The 15,992-nt window shown below is 34.9% G+C and overlaps 1 protein-coding gene across 6 annotated transcripts in view; it reads right to left on the reverse strand.

Moving 5' to 3' along the window:
- Nucleotides 1–15,992, reverse strand: part of plch1 (phospholipase C, eta 1) — a 157,788-nt gene that overhangs the window by 5,819 nt on the left and 135,977 nt on the right. The window contains exons 11-20 of one of the 6 annotated variants that reach the window (XM_087293309.1): nucleotides 15,170–15,267; nucleotides 14,779–14,958; nucleotides 12,755–12,862; nucleotides 12,515–12,639; nucleotides 12,343–12,427; nucleotides 10,100–10,246; nucleotides 5,839–5,918; nucleotides 3,311–3,370; nucleotides 1,254–1,611; nucleotides 270–294 (exon numbers count right to left, since the gene is read on the reverse strand). In XM_087293309.1, the coding sequence (XP_087149435.1) occupies nucleotides 287–294; nucleotides 1,254–1,611; nucleotides 3,311–3,370; nucleotides 5,839–5,918; nucleotides 10,100–10,246; nucleotides 12,343–12,427; nucleotides 12,515–12,639; nucleotides 12,755–12,862; nucleotides 14,779–14,958; nucleotides 15,170–15,267 (1,249 nt within the window). In that variant the 3' untranslated portion in view covers nucleotides 270–286. Of the gene's footprint in view, nucleotides 1–269; nucleotides 298–1,253; nucleotides 1,612–3,310; nucleotides 3,371–5,838; nucleotides 5,919–10,099; nucleotides 10,247–12,342; nucleotides 12,428–12,514; nucleotides 12,640–12,754; nucleotides 12,863–14,778; nucleotides 14,959–15,169; nucleotides 15,268–15,992 lie in introns of all 6 variants that reach the window. The other 5 variants (XM_087293308.1, XM_087293311.1, XM_087293310.1 and 2 more) reach the window with 5 other exon arrangements.

Genomic DNA, 15,992 nt, shown 5'->3' on the forward strand with positions numbered 1-15,992 from the left:
CCAACACACGTCACTCTGTACACAGGACAAATGGAATGCACCACCAAGTACAAGTCAGATAATGAAAATGTGTGGGTCCATGGAGAACATCCAGATAGTTGGTTAACATCCAGATACTTGTTGCTTTTTTTACTAACAATTTCATTCTTTTAAAAGCACTTCTGGTTGTATTTTATAAAGAAAAACAATAGCTGATAAAAAACATTTGTGCAATGACTTAAAACTGGAATGTTTGGATGAATCAGCCTGAGTATGGCTTTGTGGATTACCTGCAAGGGTTTCCTATTCAGTTTTCTACTATAGAGAAGCACAGCAGTAAAGACAGAACAAGACAAAGGCAAGTTAAGGTAATTAAGAACGAAAAGCCTATAAGTCTGAATATTTTAACGGACCAACAAAGAAATTAAATATAAAACAAAGATATTCTCAATCCAAAAAAATGAAATTCTCAAAATGTTTTTATCTGTATATGTACTGCACAAAAGGCAATCAAAGTGGGTAAATGGCAACATAATTTGAATATTTGAAGAGCTGTGTAATATTTGAAGTGTTGTAAGAAATTTCTTTCATGAAGCATTTTCATAGGCTCCTGTGTGTAGGTTCAGTAATTGTATTTTTATGGCAGTAAATAGGTTAATTTGATTACCTTTAAAGGGAAATAACTGACATAAAAGTGAAATAACAAAGATGAGAAAATGACCATTTCAGAAATATTTTTCAGACACCATTTTGAGGTTTTTGTATATGAACAATTCATTTTATTAATTTATTAATTTTAAAAAATGATAGCATAATATAATGTTGACAATGAAATATATTTGTAGTTTATAGTTAATTTTCATATAACAAGGCTGTTGTAGCATTTGTTCTACATGGAGTTGACTGAAACTGATAAGCAGGCAACATTCACTCTGATGCATTAGAGCTGGGGTGTCAAACTCAATTCCTGGAGGGCCGAAGCCCTGCACAGTTTAGTTCCAACCCTGCTCCAACACACTTACCTGTAGGTTTCAAACTGGCCTGAAGGACTCAATTAGTTTGATCAGGTGTGTTTAATTAGGGTTGGAACTAAACTGTGCAGAGCTGCGGCTCTTTTAGAACTGAGTTTGACACCTGTGCATTAGAGCTACAATGGTAAGTAATAACAAAAATAACAATAACTTAATGTGTCTGATGTAACAGCCTTCATTCTGCTTCAATATGACATAGCCCTTCTAGAATGTAAAGTAATTTAATTTAAAAAAGAAACTGACCAATGATCGTGTCTGCTCCAGGATCAGACTCCTCCTGCTCAGGAGTGGACAGGTTGAGGTTACTGTGCAGGAGTTTATCCAGGGGCATGGATGCTGGGCGATGCTGTAGTGCTTTTCTGTTCCCCATCCTCTTCTCTACAAAAGTGCTCTGAGAATCTTCAGTGCTCTGCTTTCTGTCATATGTAGCTTCAGCCAATGGCATCTTGTTCTTTTTGCGGCCTTTTGCAGGGGCACTGGCAGTCCTCCGAAGAAGGTGATCAGTTATGGATCGTTTACGAGGTGGAACTCCATTATGTGTGTCTACAGAGGACTTGGAACTTCTATTAAATAACCCTCTAAAACCCCGAAGCTGGCGTCCCTGAGAAATGAGAAAGACCAAACATAAAGGGAAGATTTACAAGTTATCTATTAAACTTTCTGGGATTTAATAAAAAAAAGTGTCCACTGATTCCTTATGTTTATGCCTATTATTGTTCATTTACATTTGAGCTGATTATAGGGCCCTGAATTATGTGACGTAAAAAAAGGTAATGGGATTGCAGAAACCAGTACAACACTTAAATAAGAGTTGTTTTTAAAATAAATAGTAATTATTAAATTGTAAAATAGTATTTGAGTTTTAGGAACAGCAAATAATAACTTGTCATCAGAAGTGGCTTATATGAAAGGCCTCTAGATTACACTTATTTTACCAAAATAAAATATTATCATGCTTTGATTTTAAATTATTTGATTAACACAGAAAGGTCTGACTTTGCTTAGACAAAAGTCTTGTCACAGAAATAATGTACAGTATGGAATATAAAGTCATGGTGCAGTGGAAAAAGAAAATTGTGTCTGACTCCCATGAGCTTGGAGGACTGTATCCATACATCTCTGCAATGACTCAAATAACTTATTAATACAGTCATCTGAAATAGCAAAGCAAGAGTTCTTGCAGGACTCCAAGAGCTCATCGAGATTCTTTGGATTTATCTTCAATGCCTCCTCCTTCATCTTACCCCGGACATGCTTAATAATGTTCAAATCTTGTGACTGGAGCACCTTGACTGTCTTTGCTTTCTGGAACTTTGCTAAAGTATGAGGAGCGCTATCCTGATGAAGACTGATTTCTGTGAGAATCTTGGGTCCATGTGAGTTCCAATAGGTCTTCTGCAGTATTTGTGATGATTGGGATGCAGTTCAACAGCTAATTACTTGGAAAAATCTACCTTCAGCCACCTTTCCAAATCTATAACTAGAAGTCAAGTTATTATTTGTTCCTCTTGCAACTGGGATCAACGACAAGACATTTGTCAGGTATTGTATACAAACTGTTTTTTGTAGATATATTCAAATCTTTTTTTTTTTTTTTTAATTTCAGTAGTTTGCAAGAGGCTAGTATTCAGCTTAAAGTGCAATTATTATTCATTATTAGTGCAATTCTATGAAAATTATATCGCTGTGTTAAACAGCAAAAAGTTTTGCCCTCAACTATATATAGTAGTCAAAAGTTATATTTCTATTTTCGGTAGATACTCATTTAAAAAAAAAAAAAAAATCAAGGATGGGGAGCTGTAGAATGTCCTTATTATGATAATTCAGCTTCATAGTATGGTGTTGGAAACATCCCCTAAAATGGGTTGCTGGGTCAGGTTATAATAAACATACAGTATTCACAAGCAACGACAGTACATACATGCAGTGGCACACATTTAAACGTTCAAATGGTCAACCTCAATATCTGCCACAGCAATATTTTTTAGACTACAGTGCCTACGAAACCCAACAGATGGCAGCACATTCCTTTGAAACAAATGATGCTTCATTCAGTCAACTCTCATCTTTCAATCCTTCAAAATTCAGCAATATTGTTTTACTAAAATAAACACATTTATTAGAAACAGACATAACTGATCAAAACAGAAATTCTCACAAAAACTGAGAAGCAAAATAAACTTGAACGATAATGACTGAACATTTACGACAGCTTAGTGTTCACTGAGCAAGAACAGGAATTCACAAGGACGTCAGACAACGGTCATGCAGTAGCATGCAACACTACATAGCCATGGTACCTTATTAGCTCCTAGCAAGTGCATTATGGTATAGCTTGGATTGAGGACTAAAGGACTCCACTGGAAAGTAAAAAGGTTGGAGGAACTTCAATAAAATGTCAATGAGATCAGGATATTTTGCTGTTTTAGAGGTTGTGTGGTGTAAATGAGAACCAAATACCACTGCACTGCAAAACTTCCTTTTTTTAGTATAGAGTTACAACCTTATTTTAAGACATTTTTAAAATTAAAATACAATGCACATTCAGATTGTGTGAGATTTTTTATGATTGTTGTAAAATCTTGCTTATTTAGAAAATTTTAACAGAAAAAGTAGCTTAATTACAATCAGAGACCTAATTAAAACCTTGTATTTTTAGGACTTTATTTTGGCTATTAGAAGTTGTTTTAAAGGTGCAGTATGTTAGCTTGATGCCCAGTGGTATGACTAGGTATTGCAGTTCAAAATTAAAAACCCTTTTTTTCACTGGGCCCCTCTTCTAAAGACTTCACACAAACACAGGTTGCCAGATTGACAACATCAACATAAGCGAGTGTGCCTGACTGTCGAGCCTACACCGTAACTACATGCAATAACATGTGACAAAAGGAATGTGTTCCATTTTAAAGGAGTTGTTTCTAAAATATCTGCAAACATGGTATCTTTACTCTTTAGCACAGACAAACAATTACATATAGCACCTTTAAGTTTGCCTGATTAAAAAAGGTCCACAATCACACATTTTCTTATTTTAGCTGTAGTAACTTGTTTTCCAATAACAAGTTCAGTCACACTTGTTCTTAAGATTCAAAATACATTCTGTTATGTTTTGTTGCAATCCATATGTTAAGTGTGACGTCATGCAAAGCGGCTTCCAGGTCCAAGCACTATATCAAACTGTATGGAGAGACTCAACAAATGGTAATAATTAAGATTTACAAAGCGATGTATTACTTTCAAAATAACCATTGCAGTATTTATGTCCCTGCTTAATATTAAATGGCCAGATAGTGATTCTTTCTTTTGTAAATTGTTAAAAGTTTGTTGTTTGGGATCCAGCAAGCCCAGAGAATAATGTGTACACAAAATTCACTTTAATGAGTGATATGACTAAAAAGTAATCATAAACAAATATTTTCTCAATTTAAACGAGCAGTGGCTTGGACTCAAACAGTATTTCATACGTCACTGTTACGTCACAACTTAACAAGCGGATACTTTTACAGTGTCAATTCTGTCAAGGCTTAATTTGAATATCTAAAAATGTGGACAAAATGCATGTATGTGTGATCTTGATCTTGTTTTAAGTTTAAATGTTTGGCTCTTTAAAAAAAAGAATGACAATTCTTAAATAAGAGGTTTTATCCTGCTTTGTAACTTAAGTTTTGAGACTTTTTCACACAAAATAAGAAAAACATATAGATTTAAAAGCTATTAACAAGGCAATTTTAAGATAATTAGACTAAATACACTGCTTGTAATAAGTGTTATAATATAGTGCTCAGATAATTGAGTGCCGCCCAATTTTGAAATAAATACTTTTATCTATTTCTCAGTGAATATAGGCAATGTATTTGGTGCTGGCAATGGTCAATGGTGCTTTTAAACAAAACTGATCTATTAAACAGGAGTTTTTATTAAAATCATGTTTTAGTCACCAAACATATTTAGAAACTGGAAGATAATACAATTAATTTCAAGCAAACATTGCAAAAAAGTGACAACCTACAAAATTTCAATTATTCATTTATTTTCTTTTCGGCTTAGTCCCTTTATTAATCCGGGGTCGCCATAGCGGAATGTACCACCAACTTATCCAGCACATGTTTTATGCAGCGGATGTCCTTCCAGCTGCAACCCATCTCTGGGGAACATCCATACACACTTTCACACTCATACACTACGGACAATTTAGCTTACCCAATTCACCTGTAGCGCATGTCTTTGGACTGTTGGGGAAACCGGAGCACTTAGAGAAAACCCACGCAAATGCAGGGAGAACATGCAAACTCCACACAGAAACGCCAACTGACCCAGCTAAGGCTCGAACCAGTGACCTTCTTGCTGTAAGGCGACAGCACTACCTACTGCGCCACTGCGTCTTTTATTTACAAAAGTCCAAATTAATTTTCTTCTTATTTTTTTTATTACATCTAACCAACTATAATTATCTCACTGCCCTGGCAAATCATTTGCCTTGTTTCTAGTCGGTATCTTCTTAAACCATTAATTTAATTCTTGTTTTTATTTGTTTTTTGGCAGTCATACTTGCTTGGTTACACAACATCAGAAATGGACAAAAACAACAGTCTGCATAACAGATTGTTATGATAACCAGCTGAGCCTTTTTACACCTTTTCTTTTTTTTCATTTAATCAAATGATTACAAATCCTGGAAAATGTTGCATCAGTAATCAATGCTGGTCTAATTATGAAATGCATTAGGAATTATTGTGTAGAGCTCAGATCTGTAAAATGTCTAGTGGAAATAGCTGTGGATTTTTATCAGACTGATTAGGTACAGTTGTCTGTGTGGTAATGAGCTCACCTTCCCATAGATGTCATGCACTGTGATATGGACAAAAATGGATGCTTCTGTCATTCCCTCCAAATAAACGTGTCTATATCCTGTGGGAGTGGAAGAGAGGAGCAATGATTGAAAATGGGATGAAGAAAGGCATTTGTGAGAGTGTTCGGAGAGTGAATGGAATTGAAAAGACATGATGCCATCTGTATTTTGGTGACCAGTATTTGATTCTCTGAGTGATAAGAGCAGAGAGAGAGTTTAGCCCTGCTCCTGTTCAACAGCAACACCTCAGGCCTTTATTACTCCAATGAAACACTTCACATGACACCACTCTAAGACACAGCAACCTGCTCATCTCACTCACTTTACAAGCTGTTTATTAATGACCCTGAGTTATTTAGCGCTCTTTATGCTTGTCTCATAATCTATTTTTCTTTAGTTTTTTTATTGGTTATGTAATTGCTTATAAAGTGACTGCTGTTCACACACAATTAAGTGGTTGTTTGTTACGCCTGTTTCACACCGCAAGCATGAGCAGAGCATGAGCAGTGCGTGCACAGCATGTATGGGGCAGAGCCGGCCCAAGGCATAAGCGAACTAAGCGGCTGCTTAGGGCCCCGTGGCCACCAGGGGGCCCCCAAGAGTGCTTAAAATTATTGTGTGACTTTCGTTTTAGTTTGTCAAGTTGTGGATTAGTGGTGGGACAAATTATATGCCCATTTATAGTGTTATTTATGACGCGATACATACTCAGGCGCCAAGATATTTACCTAAATTTACAAAAGATCTGATTTAATTAATCAGTTTTCAACCCCGACAGCAGATAACCGCATTAGCTACAGTACACCCAGCCGCCACCAGGTGGCGCTTCCCGTAATGGCGGATCATCGGACATACCCCAGCGTTATGTAAACAAACTGAAAGACAGATGATTGCAATGGTGAATATCTCAGGCATACAGACACTTTCTTCTGTCCAAGCTGGGCCAATGTATTTGTGTGTTTCAGACATCCAGCTCCCCCGAATTTGCCACTAGTTTCTTTCTAACAGACGCGCTTTCACTTCGCTATATCGCTCGCGCGTGCCCGCGGCCAGTGCAACTTCCTATGTGCTCAAACTTTTTAACTCCGCCAAAATATATATCAATAGGACATGAACATTTAATTAGAAAGGCCTTGCGTTTATTTGACTCTTACAGACCTTGTCAAAGTCTTGTAGATGGTATTTTGGCAAAAAAAAATGTTAGGGGAATTAAAAAACTTAAATAGATGAGTAAATTACTAATGTTCTCCACTGCTAAAAACATACGTGCTCAGAGGAGTCTGTGCTCACACCTCTCAGAGCATTCTGATCAGTTGAAAAAATTGTGGGGATACATTCTTTTTAATTAAAAATAAACCAGGGCTAAGCATAAAATATTTCCATGTTTACATAAAATTAATTGGTCAAGTTGTAATAAGTGTTTTAAGTTTACAGAAAATTAGAAAGCAATAAATTACTATTTTAGCAGTTTTTTTTCTTAAATGCATATTCCACTAAATGCTGTGCTCTCCTCAGTCACAAACTCCTCTCTGCACATCAGCATTTTTAAGCTCGTTTGACAGATGTGCACTTGTTTGACATTGTTGCAGTTCTATAAATGCATGTTTATAAAAGAAATTCATCATAAATTTTCGATGCATTTTCCCCCTTCATTTACCAAAATTGTGATATATTGTGGCTGGTTTTCTTGTGATCTATCAATATATCGCAGAATCATTGATATCATAATTGAAGCAGCAGTGCCCGGAACAGCAGCAAAATGCTTTTTTATGAACTTGGTAATTAAAAAAATAAGCTTCTGATTTATACAATTGACAGTTGGTAAATACACTGCAAAAATTATTTTCTTTCTTATAGTTTTTGTGTGGTTTTTAGTCCAAATATCTAAAAATTCTCAAACCAATAAACATTTTTTAGACATATTTTTAGTCAAAATGATGTGAATTTTTCATTAAAAAAGCGCAATAATCTGCCAATTAGGGTAAATAAAAAAAAGATTGTTTTAGGTTTTAAATAAGATTGTTTTACTTATCTCATTGGCAGAATAATTTGTTTTACAAAAAAAAATCACTTAATTTAGAATTATTTCTGAAAACTGAAAATGCTTCCTGATTTAGTTTGATTTTAATTTAAATATATGTTTTAAGTTATTAGAACAACAAAATACAATATGATTTTTTTTTAGTATTAACATTTATATCCAATTTATAAAAAAGTATCTTTATTGTCACTATGTTTGACTGTTTGGCAGCGTCTTGAATAATAATAAAAATCAGTATGTTATTGGCTACATCCAGCTGCTTTTGTTTCTGTCAGCCCATATTAATGTTTTGTGTCTAGTTATTTAGATTTGTGGCAAGTAGTCATATAAAAAGTTGGATCAATAGAAAGTTGTTTCTGCAGAATAATATTTAGAATTGTCTTAAAACATATATTTTATGATGTAAGCAACACAGCTACAGTGAATAAAATCGATAATGTGTGTTTTAAATTTATAGTGTGCAAATTATCAAGGATTGACGATAATTTGTCATACTGTTTGCACCAAAGGGGCCCCAAAATAAAATCCTGCTTAGGGCCCCCTGAAGGCTTGGGCCGGCCCTGGTATGGGGAGCAGAAGCAGCATGCAGGCGCTGGCCTTTCACACTGACTGCAGCACGCACCTCATCGGCAGCTGTTGCACAGATCAATATATCTCTGTCTATTCTATCTAGTTACCTATACATCTACGTAAATATATATATATATATATATATATATATATATATATATATATATATATATATATATATATATATATATGCACACACACACTTTTTTTTACTTTTCATCTGCACCAAGGCTGGCAGCAACCTCCTCCTTTGCTGTTTCCTTATACTGCAAGTCTTTATTTTTACAAAATATATAGATCCTAAAGAACTGTATGCTTCTCAAGCTCCATGGGAAGTTTCATTCAACACTTAGAGGACAATCGCCTCTCAAATCAGGTCATTTGGATATTGATTGTCAGTATGATGTAGGCCTATAGTTTAATAATATTTATACAATATAGTTTTAACGATATTTATACATGATCAAACTAGTGTGCAGCTTAAGCAAAACTACTAATTGTTTTAAATTTGCTTTTGTAGTTTGGGCCCTAATAAATGTTTGTTGCTGTTTTTAATCGTTTAAGTTCATTTGATTGACTTTATATAAATCAGTGGATATTATCAATGCATTTATTGGGTAAAATTGCTACTTTTTACTGTCATTCAATGTGTTTTTGGTCATTATAAATGCACTATAACTTTAACCCTCTCAAGGCAGGCGTTGCTGATTTGCAACAGTTAAAAGCATAGATTTTGCCTGTTTCTAAAATTTAATTTGAGCCTGAAAGGGTTAATTGAGCGTGAGCAGCACGGCAAAAATAGACCCAGCACTGAATCAATCGCGGCACTGCCGCTACAGCAACGCTCATGCACTAATCTGTTAAAATGGACGCCGAAAAAACATCTCATGCTTGCAGTGTGAAACAGGTATTAGGGTGAATTCCCATTTATAGTTCTGTTCACATTTGGCTCAGACCAACAAATTAAATAAATTTCTGATTCATTTATCACTCGCTATCATTTTTAAGACCAAGATGGAAAATGACCAAGATTGCAGAAAATATAACAATAATTACTCAACACTAGCAAAGTCACTAACAAACTAGCAAAGTCATGCAGTGTGGTCTGTTTATGTTGCCATCCATGTGGTCCCCTATCACCCATTGGCACCCATTACCTTCCATAGCGTTTTTTTTTTTCGTACTATAAGTTGATGTGTGCCAGCAACCAACATTGTTCAAAATATCTCATAAAAGTTTTAAACCACTCATAAAAAACCAATAAAACCACATGAGGGAGAATAAGTGCTGAAGTAATTTTTTTTTTTTTTTTTGTGGTGAACTATTACTTTAAATTGTGATTTACATTAAATTTAAGCTTTAAAAAAAAAGGCCCTTAAAAACTCACTCGTCGTACCAATCTCCTAAGCCCTTTGTTCACATTTACATCTTCATTTGTGTTCCAAAGATAAACAAAGGTCTCAGGGTATTGGAACATCATGAGAGTGTATGATGGCTGTATATTGGCATAGCTTCTCTTATGAAAAAATAAAGGCAAGTTGCATCTGGTTTATTTGCATGTGGAATAGCATTCTGGTGGAATAGTTTAAAGTTACACAGGTCTAAAAGAACACACAGAATATCTCCTACCTGGCATTAGACTGCTGAAAGCTATGGTTCTCTGGCCCACAAAGTCTCGTCCAATGGGGTCATGATCCCAGACCAGAAAGCGAACCAGAGCCACCTCAGGCATGTGAAGTGTGAAGGACAGAGTCTCTTCCCACACAGGGTTAAATCCTGCAATAACAACCACAAAACAACTAGTTAATAAGTGAAATGTCATCGAATCTTGTTTAAATTCAAATATGTTTGCTTTAGAAGTTCTCATTATCTTTTAAATTTGATGGTCAAGGCTGTAAAAATTGTATCATCTATTAATAGCTGTAAATGTGTGTAGGTACTGTATGTACGTATTTATTAATGTATTTTAATGTATTATTTTATTTTAAGATGACAATAGGACATTTAATAACTGGTTTCATTCACATTTTTCTTGGCAGATGAAGTGTTCGAACACCTGTTAATCGTCATCATCAACAAGATTATAATGTCAATCTGAAATTAATTAAATTAGAATGTACAGAATGACTTTGAACTGTTAAAAAAAATCTCGTCTCATTTTAAATTTTTCATTTTACTTGAGCAAATAGCACCATAGCATAAACAACAACACATCATTATTCCGTATCATAAACAATTCTGTATAAAACAGTGCTCATCATTGTGACTTTTTACCCAACTGTCAAAGTCAACAGAGGAGACGGTTACTTCAACTTTAAATGAGATACCAATAATAAAGTACTGACAAGGCTTCCAAAGTGTGTTCTCAAGTATTCTCAAAAGACACCAGCTAGAGATTTTTAGAAGACAGTCTGGTAATTTGAACCTGGTTAAAATGCATTGGTGGGCGTAAGTTATGTTAATATTCATTGTTAATATGACCTATTTTTCTTATACTTATTAGGGAGTTCAGAATATTTCACTGTGTTCCTGGACACATAACTTGCGTACAGTACTTGTAATTATACACTAGGGTTATGCTACTCTATTTGTAAATACGAATATTTGGCACTCATTAACACACTCACATTTAACTATCAAATCTGCTGTTTACAAAGCATTTGTAAATCCGAGTTTTTGGGAAGGTCTGTTTTACATGCAAATTATACTTGCATGTATTCATTTAGCAGAGGTTTTTATGCAAAGTGATTCGCAAAAGAAGATAATATTTGAGTTTTTCTATATTTATGAATGTTTCATAAATGAGCCAGAATGTACACACAGAATCAAAGTAAACACTTAAACAGTTCAAATAATTATATCTATAGGACCTAAAAGTATTTAGTATTTTAAGCTGTTTAAAGAAAAAATGCAGCCTTATCTTTAAAACCGTGTTGCCAACTTAGCGACTTTGCCCCCCCAGCGACAAATTTTCATAAAAACGACTAGCGACAAATCTAGTGACTTTTTTCCCTATTCTATTCCTATTCCTATCCTAGTCCCTATTCTTCTACGAGCTGTGGATGATGCCGCCGGCCCCTCCCCCACCTCAGAGCACTGAGCCCAGTCCTCGTACAGCAGCCTCTCCCACCTGCAGCCTGACAGCAGATCACCCCTCTGTGTACCGACGGCAAATGATTTAGCACCTGCAGCAGTGTGAAGGTATTTCTCTTGTACAGTTAAACCGATCTGCTTCTCCTTAGTTTAATTCGACCGTTTACTCTTTTCTTGTTCACAATCACAGATATTTTAGTGACTGAACTAGTCTGAGTTGATTACATCTCAGAGATTACTGCAAATTCACTACACATCTATACTTATATACTGTGTTCAAACAGCAAAACATTTAGTTAAATTGACATGCTTTCATAAAGCATAGTGCAAATATAATTACCCCTTTATTGATATAGGCTGTTAAACAGAAACGATAGAACGTGATGACGTCAGTAATACAAATTAACGTATGACGTAATAAAGCAATTTTTAGGGATTTTATGGGCAGATTTTAACGCCTTTTCGTTGAAAATAGTTGGCAACAGTGCTTCGAAACCAAAATGCATAAAAACTTAACATTAGAAGGATGAAAAACCATGAATGACATGTTTCACATTGGTAAAATTGTGCATGATAGTAAATTAGAAAGGGAAAATAAATAATTGGCAAGGGTTGTGTGTTGTGTTGTGTCATGTTTACCATGTACGACAGACACTTTGAATTCAGAATTGCATTGTCAGTCTGGCAACAGTCTGAACTAATCAATGATGGATTTTTTTTTTTTATCTCCACCTCTGGTTAAAATAAGCTCAACAGCAAGCTAGATACAAAAAAAGTACCATTATCATCCACAACTCTGGTTTGCTCTTTACAGCAATCCACAGGCAGACCAATAATCTCCACCTCAACAAATGGATCGATGATCTGTGAAAGAAAGCCACAAACATCAAAAATATCAAGTGAATTTTACTGCTCAAGCCTGGAGGAGATTTTTGTGAGGTATTTTCTTACCTCACCACGGTCCCCTAGCATTGAATCTGGAGGTTTGGGCAGCTGCTGTCCACTAATGATTTTTATCACGAGCTGTTTCTTAGGATTTGCAGGAAGTGGTTCATCACTTAGAGGGTTGAAGGCGCCTGGAATAGATTTTCAGAGAAAATCACAATTCCTCGAGTACATGAAGAATTACTTGAGCTATATTGTTGAGATATTGTTGAGACTATAAAGCAACAGAAGTAGTTCCATGCTTACCTTTTGACATCAGGCTGGGTTTGAGCACATAACCACTACCTCCATTCACCATGAATTTGGCTCTGTTTAACTGCATCATACGACCCTCTGTCTGGTAGTTTAAAGCCACTGTGGGTTAAGCAAGAGAAAAACTTTTTATTCCCCATTCTGATTTTCATTATTTCCATCTATTTTTCCAGCTTATTTTCATTTATTCATGATTTTTTTGAAATATCATCTATTTATTCAGCTGTTTAAATCTAAACAAACTGGATGGCTAACAAACGATGAGGTTTCATCATGGCCTGGTAAACATTTCATTCAGCAAACAATCAGGAGAAGAACTCAGCTGTGGCTCCCCAAGTTCCAATTTGCTCTTGCTTATTGGACCCATATGATATCAAACACACACGCACACACACACAAACACAAACACGCAGATTTTTGTTTTTGTAATGCTTCTTGATCCTTTTTTGCAGGTTTTTTTTATGTGTTTGTCTTGGTTAATTTCTAGTTATTTATTTATTTATTTTTTCCATTAAAGCAAAATCATTTGGATATACTATTATTTAAATGTCTGGGACAGTTTGTACTGTTGAATTCATTTTGTCATGAAGTATTTTTTCCCCAATTTCTGTTTAATGAAGAGAAGACTTTTTTTTCAACACACGTCATCATAATAGTTTTAATAAATAATTTCTAATAACTAAATTATTTTATCTTTGCCATGATGACAGTAAATAATATTTTACTAGATATTTTTCAAGACATTTCTATACAGCTAAAAGTGACATTTAAAGGCTTAACTATTAATTAGGTTAACTAGGCAGGTTAGGATAATTAGGCAAGTTATTGTATAACGATAGTTTGTTCTGTGGACTATCGAAAAAAAAATTATGGCTTAAAAGGGTTAATAATTTTGTCCAAAAAATTGTGTTTAAAATATTAACTTTAATTAAATAATACCTTTTATTTTAGCTGAAATAAAACAAATAAGACTTTCTCCAGAAGACAAAATATTATCAGACATACTGTGAAAATTCCCTTGCTCTGTTAAACATTATTTGGGAAATATTTAAAAAAATTCAAAGGTGGGCTAATAATTCCGACTTTAACTGTATGTGTGAATGTACATATTTTTATTATTATTTGCAATGACCACTTTCTACCTAGCTTGTGATGACTATCAATTCAATACATCTCAAACTGGACAATAAGTTCACTAAATTCTAATTGTCTCCACAGTCACCAGATCTCCAGATCAATAGAACATCTTTGCAATGTGGCAGAACAGGAGCTACACATCATGGATTTTTAATCCAACAAGATTAAAGCAACTCAGTGAATTTATTATATCAATATGGACCAAAATGACCGTGTTAAATCTACGACATCAAAATTAAAGGCGATGTGGAAGGCAAACAGGATTCCAATCAGGTAGCAAGGAATACCTGAATGTATGTTGTCACTCCACTGAGAAGAGCAAAATGTGCATAGCTTAATTTTCAAATGGCATAAATAGGTGAATCAAACTTATTAGTCTGTCTGCAAACCAAGACCCAGATGGTATGTGCAAGTGGGAACATATGGTTTTACAGAGAGGATCGCTAAAACACACAGCATGCACACATACACTCCTAAAGTGGGTCACTGGGTCATCAGTGAATTTTTATTACACATTGAATGCATATTGTCTATTTGTTTCTGATCCTGTTGTCTGTTTATTGTTCTCAGTCACTTTCCTACCACTTAGTCCCTAATTTATAAGTGAAATGAACTGCCAGTGGATGTCCAGACACTCTCCCATTCACACACACTATACAGCCAATTTAGTTTATTTGATCAACAACCTATATCACATGTCTTTAAACTGTGTGGGAAACCGGCGTACCTGGAGGAAATCATCCACACAGACTTGGAGAGAACAAGCAAACTCCATAAAGAACGTCCTCTTGGTCCACAAACCAGTGACCTTCTTGATGTGAGGTAACTGTGCAAACCACTTTAAATTTATGAGTGTACATTTATTTGTGTGCTTTTCTTACCAAGTTGGCAACCCACATTCCAGTATGTTTGTGGGTTAAAGTTGCTGGAGTCGATTCGGTAGGCAGAGGGATAGATTCGAGAAAGCTGTCGTTGGTTGAATGTCAAGAAGCGCTCTGCTCGATGGTGCACCAAGTTCTGAGCTCGTGCCTCACTAAATGACAAAACATTACAGGGTGATCCTGAAAGAAATGGATGTGAGAAAGCCTAGGTTAGAAGCATGTTCTTGAAAATAAAATGGATAAAAAAATTTTGCTGAACAATGGAAATGGATATGCTGAACCCATTCGTGTCATTTGTTTACAACACGAAAGCATAAATGATTGTATATTTATATTGTATTTTCTTAAGTTCTTGACAGCATGGGTCAAAAGCAGATAAAAGTGTTCTCACCCTCATCTAAACACTCCTGAGAGGCAACAGAATTGGTAAAGACCACCAGATCTGAAAGATCTCTGCTTAGCTTTATTGTTTTCCTTCTCCGTCCACCTCTACAGACAGACACAGCAAAATAAACTTTGTTAAACACTTCAGAATGCTACAGAGACTGGATTCACAAAAACATTAAAGGTGCACTAAAATAATGAATTTAAACTATGTTGTTAGTAGCATTAAAGTGATAACGACTCTATTCCAACAGGACCTCACATCTATTTTGCTATATCTGATATAATTTTGAAAAATACATTATTTTAAAAATAAAACATATATTCTATTCTACTTTAAGAAGAGTTTAAATTCTTATGAAAAAAATCACTACTACTTCCTAAAGTCTCTGACTTGCCTTATATCCCCAAAGAGGAGAATAACTTAATCACATTACTGTGCTGTTTTAAGGTGGCACCAGTCAGTGATTGGTAATCTAGAGATGACTATAATGTTTACAATTTAATAAAAAGGGAGTCAAAAAGACTAATAGTTTATTTTCATTTTTGTCATAACTTATTTTTTATGAATATTTATGTGAATATTTTTGTGAATCCAGCCCCAGGTGATTCAATCAACAGCCCAATGTCATTATTCAATCAACAGGTTGAAAGAAAAAATTAAGATGGTCTTAAGGATATATTCAAGAAGTTTAAGAGATTCCCTAACTTATTTTTTATGAATGTTTTTGTGAATCTAGCCCCAGGTGAAATTAACAGTTTAAAGAAAAAAGGCAAACATGATTCATAAATAGCGTTATATGGCTCCCAAAGCTCAAAATATGTAAAAA

Source organism: Danio rerio, chromosome 18, assembly GCF_052040795.2.
Source record: "Danio rerio strain M-AB ecotype USA chromosome 18, GRCz13ab, whole genome shotgun sequence".
Taxonomy (NCBI): domain Eukaryota; kingdom Metazoa; phylum Chordata; class Actinopteri; order Cypriniformes; family Danionidae; genus Danio; species Danio rerio.